This window comes from Olea europaea, chromosome 13, assembly GCF_002742605.1.
Source record: "Olea europaea var. sylvestris chromosome 13, O_europaea_v1, whole genome shotgun sequence".
NCBI lineage: Eukaryota > Viridiplantae > Streptophyta > Magnoliopsida > Lamiales > Oleaceae > Olea > Olea europaea.
The window spans coordinates 23465278-23483649 of NC_036249.1; the positions used below are offsets into that span (position 1 = coordinate 23465278).

The 18372-nt window shown below is 35.6% G+C and overlaps 2 protein-coding genes across 3 annotated transcripts in view; both read right to left on the reverse strand.

The window, feature by feature from the left end:
• LOC111407934 overlaps positions 1–9662 on the reverse strand; it is a 12077-nt gene extending 2415 nt beyond the window's left edge. Inside the window, exons 1-6 of one of the 2 annotated variants that reach the window (XM_023037660.1) lie at positions 9384–9662; positions 6683–6936; positions 6378–6465; positions 6210–6276; positions 6003–6103; positions 5299–5495 (exon numbers count right to left, since the gene is read on the reverse strand). In XM_023037660.1, the coding sequence (XP_022893428.1) occupies positions 6050–6103; positions 6210–6276; positions 6378–6465; positions 6683–6936; positions 9384–9451 (531 nt within the window). In that variant the 5' untranslated portion in view covers positions 9452–9662 and the 3' untranslated portion in view covers positions 5299–5495; positions 6003–6049. Of the gene's footprint in view, positions 1–5298; positions 5496–6002; positions 6104–6209; positions 6277–6377; positions 6466–6682; positions 6937–9383 lie in introns of those variants that run through there. The other variant, XM_023037659.1, reaches the window with a different exon arrangement.
• Positions 9663–11041: 1379 nt separating this feature from the next.
• On the reverse strand, positions 11042–17431 carry LOC111407935. Its single transcript, XM_023037661.1, has 3 exons — positions 17378–17431; positions 14240–14393; positions 11042–11403 (listed from the first exon to the last, which is right to left on the reverse strand). The coding sequence occupies exons 2-3, from the start codon at positions 14389–14391 to the stop codon at positions 11244–11246; spliced, it is 312 nt and encodes a 103-aa protein (XP_022893429.1). The 5' UTR covers positions 14392–14393; positions 17378–17431; the 3' UTR covers positions 11042–11243.
• Positions 17432–18372: the final 941 nt, after the last annotated feature.

An 18372-nucleotide genomic window follows, 5' to 3' on the forward strand; every position in this document is an offset into this window, starting at 1 on the left:
CTTTAAAAAGATAACCCTCTTTAAGCAAAAAAGCAACATGATTACGAGAGGAGTTAGATACGAGGTCTTGAAAAATGAGACCAAAGTCGGGACAACTAGGATATTCATCTTTTAAACGTTCAAATCCGACCACCATAGTACTCATAGTTTGGAGTACAATAATAATACGGCTAAGAGCATCCGCCACTTTGTTATCGACCCCAGCTCGATGGTGGAGAACAAATGTATATTCTTGGAGAAACTCTACCCATTTAATGTGTCTATCACTCAAATTACGTTGGGAATTGAGATAGCGGAGGGCTTGGTGATCGGAGTAAAGGATAAACTCTTGAGGTAATAAATAATAACGCCAATGACGAAGAGTTTGGACGACAACATAGAATTCTTTGTCATAAGTAGAATACTTCTGTGGTGCCTGATTTAATTTCTCGCTAAAATAGGCGATAGGGTGACCCTCTTGACTTAATACACCACCTATACCGATACCAGAAGCATCACATGCCACTTCAAATACTTTAGAGAGATCCGGGTGGCGTAAAACAGGAGTTTCAATCAACTTTTGCTTAATTACGATGAAGGCTTTTTTTGCGGATGGTGTCCAATGGAAATCTCCCTTTTTTCATATATTCAGTAATAGGGGCAGTGATAGAACTAAAACCTTGAATGAATCGTCTGTAGAACGAGGTTAATCCATGAAAGCTACGGGCTTCAGTCAAAGTTGTAGGTTCTGGCCAATCACGAATTACAGAGATTTTAGCTTGATCAGCCGAAATTCCCTGGCCAGAGATAATGAAACCTAAGAATAAGACTTGTGATTGTAGAAAAGAACACTTCTTAAGGTTAGCATACAGTTTATTAGAACGAAGTGTAAGAAAGACTTGTCTAAGGTGATCTAAGTGGTCCTCTCGCGTTTTACTGTAAATCGATATATCATCAAAATAGACCACCCTCATAAAAGTGCTAGGCGCATTAGACATCCCGAAAGGCATAACTAGCCACTCGTATAAACCATCCTGCGTCTTAAAGGCTGTTTTCCATTCATCCCCTAGTCTAATCCTAATTTGGTGATATCCACTTCGTAGATCTATTTTAGAAAACCATAAGGATCCTGCTAACTCATCCAGCATGTCGTCGAGGTATGGTATGGGAAATCGATATTTTATAGTAATTTTGTTAATGGCACGACTATCGACACACATACGCCAAGATCCGTCTTTTTTGGGAGTAAGTAGGACGGGGATTGCACAAGGACTAAGGCTATGACGAATAAAACCTTTAGATAGTAATGCCTCAACCTGTTTATTTAGCTCGACCCGTTCCGCAGGATTCATCCTTTAGTGAGGGTGATTTGGTAATTGTGATCCCAGGACCAAGTCGATTGCATGTTGAATATCACGAATGGGAGGGAGTTCATTAGGTAGGTCATCTGGTATGACATCGCTAAACTCCTCTAACAACGGAGTGGTAACAAGGAGGCGATCAGAGTTTGCTTTAGTAGTAGGTTGGGAACATGCTTTGGTAACTAACGCAAACAGCAACCCGGTGTCGTGCGCCTCAAGCTCAAAGGCCTTATGGGACAAGACCTGAATTCAGTTCTTTGTACTTGTAGCACAAGTGGGTGTTGTTTTAGGTGGTGGTCTCTTTGGGGGGTCAGATGGTTTGGCTGGAAGAAGACGAATGGGTTTTCCATTATGGACAAACTCATAAGTGTTATTACGCCCGAAGTGCTTAACATCATGATCATAGAGCCAATGGCGACCCTAAAGGACATGAGCAACATCCATAGGTAGAATGTCACAATAAATGTCTTCTGAGTATAGGCCAAATGTAAGGGATACAAGACAACGATGAGTGATAGGCAAAGAAGTCCTATCGACCCATGCCACCTTAAAAGGGCGAGGGTGGGGTTCGGGCTTGAAGCCAAATTTGGTTACCGCTGAGGTGGAAACGACATTCATGGTACTATCCCCGTCAATTACTAATTTGCAAGAACGAGAGTTACACGGTATGTACGTGTGGAATATTGATGTCCTTTTCCAAGAATCAGAGTCAACAGGGGTGGAGAGGATGCATCTCATGATCGAGACAACAGCCTCATCCTCCACGTGACACTCAAGTTGTTCGAGGTCCTCATCAGAATGGTCAATAGGATCGACTATAAAACATTCATCAATTTCCGGTGTTGGAAGTAGTGGTTCTTGATTAACATTAAGGGTACGATGAGGGCATCGAGATGCTATATGACCTCGATTCTGACAATGATGACACACGATTGACGGGTTAGCGATACGGGAAGAAGCAAAAGAAGAAGGTTGATTCTTATTGATATCCCGGGAAAGTGAAGGTGATGATGACGAAGACCCGACAACTGTGCGAGACTGAGTTAATGCTGGAATACTACCAGGAGTGGAGGATGGGTTAGGACGGGGTTGGCGAGGGTCCACAAAGTTTGAAAGGCCCCTTCGAGTGTATGGTGCTCGAGAGTACCTCTCATACTCGAGGCTTTGTAATAGGCGTCCTCTAGGGAAAAGGGACTGAGCACGGTGACGTGGTGTTTGAGGTCGGGCCTTAGGCCATTAAGAAATCGAGTAACAGTGACATCCTCGGGTTCATAAAGACTGGAACGATGGAGCAACTCATCAAAACGAGATCTATAGTCAGACACGGTCGAGGAGTTTTGTCTATGGTTAAGCAAACGCTCTAGAAGCTGAGATCGATGGAATGGTGGGACATACTTTTCTTTCAGTTTTGTTTTCATTTTCCGCCCATAGGGTGATAGGTTGTCCTAAATGTTCGAGGTTTCGTGTCAAGTTTTGCCAATAGCGTTTAGCAAATTTGGTGAGTTTCATTTTGGCGAAGCGAAGCCGTTGATAACCCGGCATGCGATACCAATCGAAGTATTCTTCGATGGAGTCCAGCCAATCTAAAAAGGCTTCGGGGTCTAGACGGCCATCAAATTCGAGAGCATCTACTTTAATGTTTCTAGACATGTCATCAACAAGGTCCCTATGTCGATCAAAATGTGGGGGGCGGGGTTCAGGGCGAGTATTATATTGGACACCAAGTTTCAGATATTCGAGGGTGTGTGCGTTGTGAATAGGATGCTGTATCGTAGGGGATTCCCCTCTATGTGGAATAACAGGAGCCTGTTGAGTAGTGTTATGAATGTTTTGACCTATGGTCGATGATTCAAAAAAATTATCTGCGGGGCGTTTTTCAGGATTTCGATGTAAGTCAATGATAAAATCTTTAAGTTTAGCAAAATCAGCCTTCATAGACGCTAAATCAGTTGAAAGATTGGCAACTTGCTGAGATAATACTTCGTGTGAGTGTTCTAAATCTTTGAGATTCATTTGTATTGATTTGAGAAAAAAAAATTTTTTTTTTTAACTTGGAACGAATGCAGCACTACGTAAAAGGCAAAGTACTTGAATAATAGCAAAGTTTCAATAAAAGCAGAAGGAAATCCTTACCAAAACACAAGGGAAGAATCGGTCTCAGGCTTTTCACAAGACGGTAGGACTCGTTGCAGCAGTGGTGGAACGGAGATTGTGATAGCAAGAGTAGTGACCAGACTGGGGCCAGTAACAGTTGCGAAAGACTTCGAGCGGCAGTAGAGTGACGGAGATGAAAATATAATGAAATTGTTGTACCTCTGTGGCGATGATGGCGACCGAACGCATGGAGGACTTGACCATGACAGTAGCGGCGAAGATTCCGAATTTGAGTAGTGGAGCAGCAGCGGGTTTGAGTGTCTGGAGCCGAAGTGGTTGGCACAAAGTGGCAGGAGGCAGTTTATGGATTTAAGAAGGGAAAACGATGACTTTAGTGGTGTGATAATCTTCCCTGTGTGATGAGGTGGTGGTGGTTATGGATGTTTAGGAAATAGATGATAGTGGTGGACTGGGGGAGTGGTTTGGTAGCAGCAAAAAAATGGAGAAACCAGTAGTGGTGTTAGCCGGCGATCGAAACAGGGTTAGAGTTGCAGGAACTTGTAGCTTTGCAGGCGGCGGTGTGAGCGGCTGACGGTGAGATTGTCTTGGAGTCTTGGATTCAATTTGTCGGGGAAGTAAGGAGATAATAATTGGTTAATGGGTTGGGCTAGGGTAATTTAGATATGGGTTTGTTTGGGCTGCTGGATTTTGGCAAATTGGGTTAGTGGGTTGGTATGACAGATTAAGGTTTGGGCTTGGGAATATTAGCGATGAGTAGGTAATATAGGGTGCCTTTGGTTGAACAGCAACAGTTGTGACATATGAAGCAACAATATGAGGAATAATCGACAATAAATTGTACTACTCTTCTTCTTCTTTTTTTCAGAATACCTAATGCAACTACTACTGACCGGTGAACAGTTCCGGATTATTTTTTTTAAACTAAGAACAAAGAACTAAAAGGAAAACTTAAAACTGCTGCTGCGATAAATGCTCTTCCTCTTTCGTTTTGTGCTGTTCAAAGGCTGCCGTATGTAATGGTGGTTATTGGTGTTGAATGGATGGTGGAAAGGTGGCTGTATATGAAGGTAGATGGAAACGAGGTCAAGGATTGTGGATGATTTTGTGGCCAAAGGAAACGAGTTTGCTCTGATACTAAATTGATGCAGGAACACACAAATTGATAAAGAATAATAAGAAGAAAGGGAAATCACAGGGAAGAATTGAGGGCAAAAGAAATAATCTTATTCATATAATGCAAGTGTTTCTAAACATTGCCCTAAACCCCTTTATATAGAGAAGGACTTTGAAATTAAATAAACTTCTTATCTAAAGAAACTTGAAAATAAAAGATAACATTGTCAAAATAAAACTATTATAATTTAGATATACTAGAATTCTATTGATTATTAGTCTTTCGCCTTGAATAGACTTTTAATTATTTCCTTGTTGTATCAGTTGGTTGAGTAAACAACTGAAAACTCTTATATAAGCACAAGACTAAAATTTCAACCACCAAACCTTTATGGGGGTTCTTTATGTAGACTTATGTGGTAATATATAATGAATTACTTGTTGATGACAAATCTATATATACTATTTGAAATAGGCAAAAAGAAAGAATATAGACCAGACCAGATCAGCCAAACAAAATGACACGGTCCCTTCGTAATCAATCATTCATAATATCTTAGAAAATCATTTATACCATAAAAAAAGAAATTACGAAGGAATTGACTAAGATGCTTACAAGAGAAGAGTTGCAACAATACATTCATGGAAGTGATAGAGGAGAGGAATTGAAGGCGACTTTAACGAGATATCTGAATAGAAAGGTATATAGAATTTCTTGACAAGATAGAGAAAAAGGAATAATATGACTTTTTAAGCAATAAGTACTAATTAGGCGAGCATATGGCAAATGTGATCAACACTTTAAGAAGACAATGCTTTTGCTAGTCGCAGTTTATATAATACCAATGGTTATGAACGGCAACTTGCAAGCTTCGGCACAAACGAGAACCAAATTCATGATTTCACCATGTTGAAATGCAAGCACTGCTGCATTCATAAGACCATAAACCATCTCTACATTATACACCTACCAAATACTAGATCATGGGAATAGAACTAAATCAGTTCAAAACTAAAACACATTTTTCTACGTCAACGTATACGATCTTAATTATTTCCTAAAATTTTTCTTTCCTAATCAAGAAGAGGAACAACCCTTTGAACTATACAGTATGGTGAATGCATAAGCAACTATAGATATCAATTACACAAGTGCCTGCCTGATTTTAAAGAACATTAACTATAAAAATTATCTTCATATTTCCTTCTTCAAATCAGAAAGATATGGCGAGAAACACGTGAAAAGAAAATTTTGTAAGCAAATTGACCTGTAGTTGTGAGTTAATCCTTTCAAAAGGAGACTTGTGGCATTTACAATGCGATAAACAAAACAGAATTCGGCATAAAATACTGCACTTGATAGTACATTCTAATTTTTCAATCCTTTTTGCTAGTGAAACTGTACATCAAATGTTTCAGAAAGGTTGAACTTACTGAAAATTCACTATCGAGCTAGCTAATAATCATTGGAACTGAATTTGTCAATCATGCAACCCTTCTTGCTCCCATATATCCCCAAGAAAATCAACCATTTCCTGTTGGATGGAGCACGTTGGATCGTTCATAAGAGTCTCTATTTTAACATTAAACAAAGTAAAAGAAATATAAAAAAAGCACCAAGGATTTGCGATATCGACTCACTGAGAGAGGAATCAACTGAGGGAATTTCTTGCTAGTTCCCAGAAGGCTCTCATAACTTGCATTCCAACTATAATTTCAGTATTAGTTTCAAACTACGGTTAAAGGACATTGCATTTTAAAGCATCAATACTACACAAGGAAAAAAAAGGCAGACCACCCTTTAAATACCTTAATACAGGGTCCTGAACTTTTCCTCGGCTTTGAGACCTTTTATTACCAACCCACTGAAGCCTGGTTTGGTTCCAAAGCAGAAGACCTGCATCCAGGGAACAGGAAATTACAAACTTTTCAAAAGAAGCAAAGTTCAATGACACGAAGCCTGAACGTAACTGAATATGCTCGAATGCACTTTTGCATCAAAGACAAGCCATAGACAAAACAACTTATAGAGACTGAAGATCCTGTGTACATAATGCATCAAATGGCACTAAAAATATGTTTATTTATGGAATAATACAGTCAACAGAACTTGCCATGATTTATGAATTCAGAATGGTCACTTGTGCTGCTGATACCCGTGTTCTGGCTCTTCTGATTTGATATACTGATTGACGACAAGCTTCTCTGGGATAGAAGTGTGCTATTGTCATTATCATATGTGCTGGTGCTCCAAAAATCTTCCGAAATGCTTGGTTTCTTCACCACCAGACCTTGAATTCGTAGTCGCTTTGAGGGCTCATCCACCGCAATAATTGGTTGGGATTTAGTACAGCAACCAAAACAATTTCTGCTCTGTTACAGTTCCCGGTTATACACATTTGCAATAAATTCTGACAAGTAGATAATTCAGTTTGAAGCCACCAGATTACCGATCAAGCAGGCAGTCTTCCTTGTCAAATTCTTATTAATCAACAATATATGCCTATGGGAAATTACATTCTAGACGAACGACTGCTACTGTCAATTTCTAGTTGTTCTAGCTATACCTAAGGTAAGCCTTGGGAAACAATTCAACGGATATGCATACAAATGCATGGATTTTAAAATTTTACCAATTTGGACAACAATGGAAATCGCAAGAATCGCGAGGATGGATTTAAGGAAGGTAATTTTCATTAAGTTTAAGTTCCCTGGAAAGAAAATAAACTGCAGTTGTACCAGAATGAATGCTTGGATGAATCAATTCATAAAGCTATGGTGCTAATCTACCCAATATAGTATTAAGAGTGTTATGGGATTTGCTCAAATACAAAACATTTCCAACCACTGCCATGAACTCACTAAGCATTTTACTCTCACGTACCATTCTAAAGAAAGGAATCAAACTACCTATTTCTATCGGGGAGAACAGGTCCTTCACCAGGGACATTCTGAAATTGCCTCTTCTCATATCTTATTGGACCACATATGCCGTTTTCTAGACTAAAATCCTTAAAAAAAAGTATATGCTTTTTGTACTTAATTTCTTTCTAACCGCAGATTTGATTCAAAAGATAAACATTGACATCTTATTTATATCACCAATGAAAACTACATAGTTCAGCTTGGTGTTTAGCAACTTAGAAAAATGATTTTCATTCTGCGGCCAGATCAGATTATTAGTGTACAGTTCGCCTAATTCTTAAAATGCAATAAGATGACTTTGATTATGACGGCTACTTCCTGTATTAGTATCAGCCTTCTAGGGTTATCTAGGTTACAAGGTACATTTTAGGTTGACTTTTTTACCTATAAGAACTAGGGATGATCGGGAAAAATAATTAGATTTCATTTTACAGTTCTATGAACTACATTGGAAATGCAAAAACAAACTAGTCAAGAGAGGCATTCTTTTGCTGACAAAGGAATAATTTTTTCCATGCTGTCATACTTTTTCAATTCGCAAATGAATGTGCACTCCTTCAATACATCCCAGTTCAATTTTAATCAGAAAAATTTACTTCCCCATGTCAAAGAAAGATGATTTCAAATATTAAAAAAAAAAAAAAAAAAAGCGAGCAAACGCAATCAGCGTTCAAAAATCTAAGACATAAATAAAAATACTTATGAAACATATTATACACCTTCATCATATATTTCAGTTCAAAGAGATATCCTAGGGCTTTGCTTAAACTATCTTGCTCATGTGAAAAAATTAAATCCGAATAAAACATGCAACCAAACTCAATTAGGCAATTGGTATTCAAAATTTTGAAGTTCGTATTGATCATTTGAACTTACTCAACTTAAAATTTAACAGCTCTTATAAGGGTCCTGCATCTGACAGGCTTACCATCATTTCTTACTGATTAACTACAAAAGAAAAGAGTTACACATGACAGGCTTATTAATAAAATATAAAGCAATGACCTAGCCTTTAAAAAAATATTTATCCATCCTCTTTTTATCATTTTTAGGGAGTAATTATGTGATGTGAGAAAGTTTTTACAAACTGAATGAAATAGAGGAGTAACTGTGTTTGATGATCCCACGACTCTAAAATTAGGTGTTTCTTCGAATAAGAGTTTACTTGAGTTACTTTAAATACGACATACTTGATTAGAAACCAAATAAGTGTTGAACTGAAATTGTGCACATTGAACTGGAGAGGTGGGATTCTGAATTTCATACTCGTCGACCAAATTTGGCTGAAAGGAAATATGGGAAAATCAGAAGGTAGATTCAAACTTGGTCCAAAATACCCTTTCTAACAAAGAATTTGTGCCACAACCTCATAGAAACATGTAGTATGAACAATCACAGAAGCAATATTACCCTTTCTAACAGATTTCTACCAATTTGATACAATTTGGCACCCGAGTAGGTAATACTTTGACTCAAGAAACTTCTGCAACTCAGATCAACTCTTGAAAGTCATTCCAGAAGCACCAATATAAACAACCCAAAGTTGAATCAAGTCTGCCTAGTCAACTTCTTACTAACTGCAAACAATTTGTAACTAAAATTTTCTCGTAAATCTACTGAAAATACACATCTAGAAAGTCAAGAAAAAATCGAAACTTTCAGTGAATAAAGTTACACCCTCGTGTTCAAATGTTCAGTTCTAACTTCTAAACAATAAATATGACAATTTATTCCTCTCACAATGTAGCTAAACTAGTGTAAAATACTTTCGAAAAAGTCGTTTCAAAATACCAAATCAATAAAAACATGAATCTTGATAACCCCTATCTATATTCATTGAATAAATTATAAATTAAATTCGAAGAAATGGATTAAAATCAAACTGCATACCCAATGCAAGTAAGAATCTGACTGACCCAGGCGCTGAAAGAAGTGTACTGCATCATATATCTAAACATGTACTTCAGTAATAAAATTCCAACTGTGCTCAGATCACAGAACCCACCAAAAATCAGCTAAAAACAAACCCCTGATAATATTTTAACAAATATGTATCAATTTACAGTAGAATACTATAATTTCTGATTTCATATATATAACACACAGGAGACTGTTTTACCGGGTGAGAATACGAAAAGGCAGACCTTATTTATCAAAAAGTATTGTGATGATGTGACAGTAATAGGCGAAAAGTTCGATGATAATTACTTGTATTATTGAGTCATTATCTTATCTATAATTAATCATTTCTATATACTTTTTCGAAGATTATATCGCTGTTTGTGGGCAACTTGTAATAAATGATTTTTTAAGGAAATCATTTTTTCTTGTTTGTGTTTGGGTTTCTTGAAAAGGCAAGGTAAAGAACTTTGTTTTCTGATAAAAAAAAAAAACAAATTATATATTATGTTGTTCCATCTGAATTTCAGATCCATATTTCATTTTTTTGGGCAACTTGTAATAAATGATTTTTTAAGAAAACCATTTTTTCTTGTTTGTGTTTGGGTTTCTTGAAAAGGCAAGGTAAAGAACTTTGTTTTCTGATAAAAAAAAAAAAACAAATTATATATTATGTTGTTCCATCTGAATTTCAGATCCATATTTCATTTTTTTTTAGCACTTAAACCTTTACAATTAGTTTTATGTTATCATAATGGAATATAATTTTTCATCACATAATAGTTCTATTGCTCAATCCTTCTAGAAGTGATTAAAATGTCGATGTGTTTAGAAGGATTCTTTGAATATATCATCAATCTATATTTATTTATCAAATTCAAGGAAGAGGGTGTGTATGGCAGGTTTTTAACTTTTTATGGACCACACATATCACAACCATAAGTATATTCATTATTTAATAGTAATTCCATTATTGTTCAAATTGTATTCTAAATCCAAAGCCAATCAAGTTCAGTTAATACATCGTGCAGCTTACATGTAGTTTATGGCACACAACTGAGAGACTTAGCCAGTCTTGTGTCTTACCTGCATTTATTATGTCTATAGAACGACTCCTTATGACACGGCTTACTCAATATTTCTCGTCCCAACACACTTGATATTAAGAAAAAATCTCTCATTCTGCCTGGATTTGATATCACAAGTCATACCTTGTAATGAATAAAACTGTTTGTTATGCACTGATTGTCCCTAAAACAATAAAGGGAACACCTATCATATTAGGAGATAACGGCATATCAAATACCGATTCGTTCCGAAATCTTAGAAGTGAAATAAGTTCGACAGCGGATCAATAATCTTAGATCATTAAGGGTATAATTTTTGAAATATGATGGGATAAGAAGTCTTTGCTAATAACCTGGCTTTGGGAGGTTTCTCCGTGGACAATGCCTTGCCACCTTATAGCATTTATTTAGTCCACATTTACTCCCTTTTATTCTCGCAGTTTAAATAAAATTCTAAAAGCCGCCTCTCTAAAAGCATGGTTCTAGCTGCTGATCAAACTAGAAGTAATATATTGAAAAATATCGAGCCTTCTCACGTTCCATGAATGCTCAAGATATAGAAGAATACAAAACACCTCATAGTGTAAGCAAACACTCCAAGAAAGTTGATTTTTTTGCTCCAGCCAAAACCCATCATGACGGTATCCAATAAATCGGGCATAATTTATCGAAGTTCTTGTAATACTGAAATAGAATATTTGAAAAATATGTCTAGCTAATACAGCTAAGTTGCGCTCAATTTCTCAAGCTTTGTTAAAATTCAACAATCTATTACAATTTTTTTCTACTGCTTGCAGCCTGGATTGAGCAGACGGGAAACTAGACCCATTCTCCACCAAGGTGTTACTGGTAACATTTCATCCTTTTTGTAGATAAAAGCAGGCAATCCATTTGTGAAGCTACGAACGAGTGATGTCTCCTTCTCGCCACTTGTCACCAAGGAACTGAAATTGATACCATTAAACACAATCAAAGTCTTGCATTTCATTCATAAAGAATATGGTATGTTGCCAATTACAAAAGCAAAAGATAGGGAGAACACCATAGCTGCCCATAGAATCAAGTAGTCAAAATTCATATGCTATATTTAGATTCATTAGAACATCTCTAATGGTAGTGTAAAATAGAGATTTAGATCTCCAAAGTAACCGAAAACCTCTTCATTGGAAAGATGCAAAGGAGATACAAATTACATTTTCTGACAGAAAAAAGGTGTAAATTTACATTTATTTTTTTTAACATCCACAGGAGGCAAAAAGTGGATTTAGGTATTTCTATTAGAGCAGAACTTGGATTTAGATCCACCAGAATGTAATTGAGGATGTAATTGTGATTTTGAATATACCAATTTAGAACCAATTTTACACCACCATTGGAGATGTTCTTAGATTGTTGTACATGAATGTTAAACAGGGAATCAGCAAGCAATAGCAGGAAGGTAGATTGGTACAAGACATGGAAGGGATCAAGAAATTTGGAATAAACATGAATAAAAACTGAATAAGCTTCCACAAATCAATATTATCTTTTTGTATTATTCATCTAGTAGTTATATGATTCCAATTACAATAATAGTTGCATCACTTGCATGTCTTAAGGAGCCGTACATATGACTTTCATCAAATACGAATACAGCTTTCTGCAGAATTCTATATGTATCTTTGAGATCGAGTATGGCAATCTAGGGAAATTGACTTGAGATGTATGTGTACCTTAACCATATTTAAAGATGTTAACGGTATAAAACATTTACTCCTTAGGTTCTCAACATTTATCATATGAATTATAAACTTCATATTCCAAGAAAACTAGCATACAATGTACACTATATGAATCATAAATTTCATATCATCGACATGAGATGTCAAAGAATCATGTGTGTGCTAGTATCAGAACATGTCAATAGAATTCAATCATTGTCAATGACACGTCCTATGTTATAGTTATGTATGTGAATCTTGAACCTGATGTATCATCGTTGTCTTGTGTATGGATTCTTATGGTAAACCATGATGTTAGGATTATGGTGATGACAATTGTTGGCCATATGAGGCATGTGAGCATAAAATAAGATATCTTATTACTCATTGAAACTCATGACCAAGGTTGGGAGGAAATTAGAAAAGCACGTATCACTTGGGTCAGTCATATGCTAGAATCAATGTTTTGAAACCAGACCAGACGATCCAGGATAGCTAAAGGATCAAGTGTCAAAGGGTTGAATCAGGGTCAAACCGATGTTATAATATATATAAATAGGTGAATTAATTTTTAACTTTAAGTGCAAGATTGTCCAACTTAATAATTAGGGAGATGCATAGGTTATTAAAAGGAAGTATGGACTATGGTGTCAAAATGAAAGGCCAGGGCCCTAACCCAAAATGCAACATCATTAAGGACCAGCAGCTTGACTGAAGTCCAAATATTTCACCTCAAAAGGTGAACCCTTAACACTAGGACAACCATGGAGAGTGACGAGGCAGGTGAATCGGGTGATGAAGGAAGCAGAAAACCCTAAGACATCCTTTCTAAAAATTCAATGAATTAGACGTTAATCTCGTGGCTGCAGGCGAAGGATTTTTTGACAAGAATAAAGATATTTGGAAACAAATATCATTTACGAAATACATATATGTAATGGTGACAAGGATGGGCTGAGTCATAGGACTGCATTAACTCCTTTCATTTGGGAACATAGTTAGAATGGAAACTTGAAGAATATATCTGTAGAAGAGGATCAAATTGCAAAAGATAAGGAAATTTCAAAACTCTTGAACCGGTAAAACCAAGTTCAGGTCAAGAGGTTCCTGGTTGACCTGGCCGGTTCACCAGTTTTGACACCGTTTGTAATGAAATGGTTTTAAGTGTACAACCCAACCTGTTTCCAACCTGGGTTCCCCTTTTTCAGGCTAACCAGCTGTTCCGGTCCAGTTTTGATTACATTGGCTAGAATTAAGACATAGATATAACCATGAATCCATGATCTTATCCAACTGGGACATCATATGGTTGAAGGATCAAATTATAGTGTAACCTCTAGTGGAAAAGTTCAGAAAACTGTTAATTCATCACCATTCGTTTACTCATGAGGTATATAAATTGGATATTAGAATTTAAATGGATGAGAGATTTCCTAGGGTAAACTGTAAAGAAGTCGTCAATTTGGACTTTAAATAAATTGGATTTGATTATTTCGAGAAATTGGTTGGTTAACATGCATACACACCTTTCATATAACATATATATACATAGTTAAGACATGATGGAAAATTTTAAACACCAAGGAAACAAAAAGATAGCAAAACTATTCCAAAAATTTTTACACCAACTATTCCCATATCCAAACAAGTGGGTGTGAGTCACCACAGATTTGCACTCCTTTTTCTCCCTTAGTTCATTGGAGGACCTTTAAGCTACCTATGGCTTCTATTATGGATAATTTTAGAATCCCGTCACTGCAGGGATTGTTTTATGAGAAAAATTAAATAAAAGATAAAAATGTTTGAGGTGAACTCCCCATTTATGTACAGATTTACATCCTCAGTAGCTAATCATGAACAAATATGTGGGTTTAAACGTTTTTAAATTCTTATTTTTCGCTGCATTTATGTATTTCAAACAGTCATGTCAGGATACTTGATCATGATTCCATATAGAAGTTTAAAAATAAGCGAATTGCATACAATGGTGTAATGAACAGACCTTTCATTTCTGAAAATCTTAAAAGTACACATGCGTGTACTTGTAAACAGAAATGAAGAAAGAAACTCAGATACATACGTTGGAGGTAATGGACCTTCATATGCAAATGTTGAGAAGCCCTGACGCTGTTTATGTTTGGGATTGGAAGTGCATAATACATAAACTCGTCCACGTCGTTTGATCGTCCGACAAAACTCACACATTTTCTTCACTGAAGAACGTACTTTCATGGCTACAAATGATTATAGTCAAGACACCATCAGAAATACTATATTTAACCATGGACGGGAAGTTGTAGTCCTGTTAAGGCACGAAAATTTGTCTTAATTGGAAAAAATTGTCAACATGAATTATTCACAAAGTCTATGGAGTCCAAATGAATAATAATTCTACTTAGCACAAAAGTGAAGAATCCTCATGGAGGAAGTTTGAAAGACAAGACAGTATTAACAATAATAGGGCAAGTAATATGGACAGACTATCTTTTTGTCAGTTCTGTTTTCCTGTCATATAATGATCCTAACCAGCACGACCAATTGGTTGGTATTTTGAGCTTCTAAAAAAACTTGTGCAAAAACAATGATGAGATTCGCGCAGATTACCCATGTAAGAGCAACTATGATATCCAAGATCAACGATATATCTTTTCCCTAGCATACAGTTAGCATAGAATTCATGAGCAGGAAAAGGAAGAGTACAGACTTCATTGAGACATTGTTTTGTAGCAGCTTTCTTCTAGTATTACAATTTAGCAAGCAGTAGCAGTTATTTGGTTGAGAAATTCCTATGTTCTAAAAGTTAATAGTTGTTCTAACAATGTTAATATATCAGTATACAGCCCATAGTTTGGGCCTTCAGGTCTTAATGGGTCAATTTAATTTAATTATTCTGAATTCTAGATATAATAAAAATAATACATAGTTAATAGGTATGTAGTTATTAGACTTTATTATATATTACACCAGGAGTCTGCAATTCAAGATTTTAAAGCTTCTCCTGATGATTGATACCAATATCACCTTCGATGTTATTCTTCTTGTCCTTGCTGCATAATATATGGAGGAAAAGAAGGGCAAATCGGGGATTCTTTCTTTAGTGTACTTGGAACAAGTTTTAGCACTCAAGTGTGATGAGTAACTGGGTACTTAATCGAGAAATATAAAAAGTACAAAAGAGACGACAGAACATTCTCTAAATAAGAGCAACAATTACAGACACCCAAAACTACACCACAATACACCAGTTCCCTAAATTATAGGACAACCCCAAACTCTTTACTAGTAAGCATCCAAACAAAAGCTCAACAAAATGCAATCCCACATAAGCTCAAAGTCCGTAGCCACTCCCTCAAAAATTCTAGTATTCTCTCTATCCTTAAAAATAAAGTCTGCCAAAACTATATATTTCCAAATAATTTGAGATTTTTCAGACAAACCATGCCAACCACAATATCAAGAGAAAATAGGTCCTACAGCCCAATCAAGTTTTGCACTTTTTACAATGAGATATTAAGCTTTTAGAGTTTATTTACATAGGATTTATTATAATATTAGACTCAAGGGTAGTTTTGTCTTTCGGTATTTAATGTGCCATAGTCCAAGGTTTTATTTATATCCTAATTATGATGTCAAGAACACTATTACTAAGTAGTCTAAAATATTTCTCTAAGTTAAGATCCTATATCTCAACATTTATACTTGGTCCTTCTGCACTCTGTTCGAATCCTAGAAAGTAGAAACCTTATTCTTAAATTGCTCAAAGTTTCCAATTGAAAAATTATTCATATGGTCACCAATCTTCCAGAAGTCACCACTCATTTCTTGTTTGAAACTACCAACCGGAGCCATCAAAACATTACCTTTTTCAACTAAAACTTTCCCCATCCCCTGCCAATGTCAGTCCTTCACAGTAAAATTTTTGCAACTATTCCTGTCCCAGAAAAGTGTAATCTAACTCTCAAGTATTATCCGCCGGGGGGGGGGGGCGCACTTGTTGTCAATCCTATATTTATATCTTACACAAGGTGGATGCAAACCTGCCAACAGACAGTAAATCCTGGCTGCCAGTTGACTATATAATTGTATTACCTCAACTTCTGGTTGAGCATGTTATTCCAAGAATTCTAGTCATCCATACAGCAACCAAAAAACCCTGCTCTCTAAGGTGGCTTGGAACAAATCTCAACAGCAACTTAATCAATTGAAAATGGATAAAAACACATTTGGCAAACAAGAAGCACATAAAATTCATGTACTGCTTGGTCTAACATTCCAATAAAAAATGTGTGTACTTAAATAAGAGGCAGGCTTTGCACTAAAAAATTGTTCCTTTTACCAAAATTATGCAGCAATAACAAGTTCAGCTGTTGATAATCAGAAACCAAACAAATTTATATACACACACAAAAGATAGAGAACATATGCCTAGAGCAAAACTCAATGTTGTCAGATAGTTTCTCAATAGGGAATTTTTAGCACAAGTCTCAAGCAGTAGAATTATTTAATAAGTTCAGACGACCTTAAATATCCACACAATTTTGGACATGATCCACAAAGCAATGAAAAGAAAACATAAATTTATTATCAATGTTCAGAAAATGATCACAGTGACAAACTGAATCCCCCATGCACTAAATAATTTGTTCATACAAAGCCCATTTACAGATTTCCAAGAAATTCCAACCGTAACATCCTACTCAAATCATTTCTTGTAATCAGGTAAAAAAATGTTCCACGTAATTAATCGTGAATATTGCGTTGTCACATTTTGCTCTTTAAACAGTGAACTCAACAAATTTTCTTCACAAAACAAATGGAAATGTGCTTCTATAGGAGCACTAAATTGTATAATACAACATAAACCATGTTCCAGAAGGGACAAAGACACTCAAAATAAACAAATGTCACCCCCTCAAAGACAACATACCAAAAAAAATCCGAAACCAAATTCATTTCATTGTCCAAATAGTTTGAAACGATATTTAAAATCCTATTAAAATTAATCAAATAGACAAATTTCTGAGACCTTTAATGACAAAAACACCCAAAATCTCTTAAACCCAGAATGATTCACTTATCCCATTGCATAAAATAAAACCAAAAACCCCATAATATTAAAAACCTAAACAAACCCCAAATACATAAACCCAAAAAATAAACTCACCTTAGTCTTCACATTAATACGTATTTATAAATTATTTTGAATAGATATACATACCTCGTCGATGAGGGCATATGCTGTCGTGCGGTAACAAGATAATTTCCGGTGATGTTAAACATGTATGGATTTTGGGCCAGTAAAAAATCTTACAAAAAAATGGGCTTCAATCAAGCCCATTTTCACAAAGTTAGCCCAATGGGGGCCCAACTTCAGATAATATTACTCCAACTATAGGGATTTGTAAAAATAAAAAGGGAAACTGATAATACATCTCAATTAGATATTTTATAACAAAAAAATACTCCCTCGTCCCATGAAGATAGATTTACTTTCATTTTTATTTTTCTCAAAATGTAGACTACTCTCCTTATTGTCAATATAGTTGATTTTTTAGTTTTCTAATTTGCCCCTATTTAATGTGTTTGTAATAAACAAATATGAAATAGTCACATTTTAACCATTATTTAATGTGGGGTTACATTAGGAAAAATTTAAGGAAAAAAAGATTTTTTTTTTCAACTATATTAATTATATTTTCTCAATATGTTTGAAAATAAAGTAATTCTATTTTTGTGGGACAGATGGAGTATTTGATTTGTGAAAAATTACGTGTATGACATGATTTGTGAGAAGTAAAATTCAAAATGTGGTTTGGGTTTAAAATCCAATCCATGCAATTTCCTAGATGCTTCTATCTATAGTAATAAAAACACTCATCGTTTAACAATGATCACTTGATAGATAGACGTCATGTCCTTTTATAAATAACAAAAATTTACACAATGATTGGTTAAGAAAAAGATTGTCCTATCTTGAATTCGTTCTTTTTACTATCTTATTTTATGCTACTCGATCAAAATTCAATCCCACCATTATCTACCATCCAATCATACGATACAATATTGCTAATCAAATGTTTAAGATAAGTTATTTCTATTCATGGGTATAAAGAGAGAACAAATTGACAAAGCTTCTCACTTTTTGATTGCATGTGATTACCTCATTTTCGATATTGGAAAATGTTAAGGTTTTGCACCAAGGAAAATGTTTGA

Excerpts from the sequence above, each read along its gene's own strand:
- LOC111407935 (XM_023037661.1), bottom strand. The coding sequence starts at position 14,391 with ATGAAAGTACGTTCTTCAGTGAAGAAAATGTGTGAGTTTTGTCGGACG. Across the intron at positions 11,404-14,239 it reads GAAGGTCCATTACCTCCAAC|TTCCTTGGTGACAAGTGGCG; the intron begins GTATGTATCTGA and ends TATCAATTTCAG.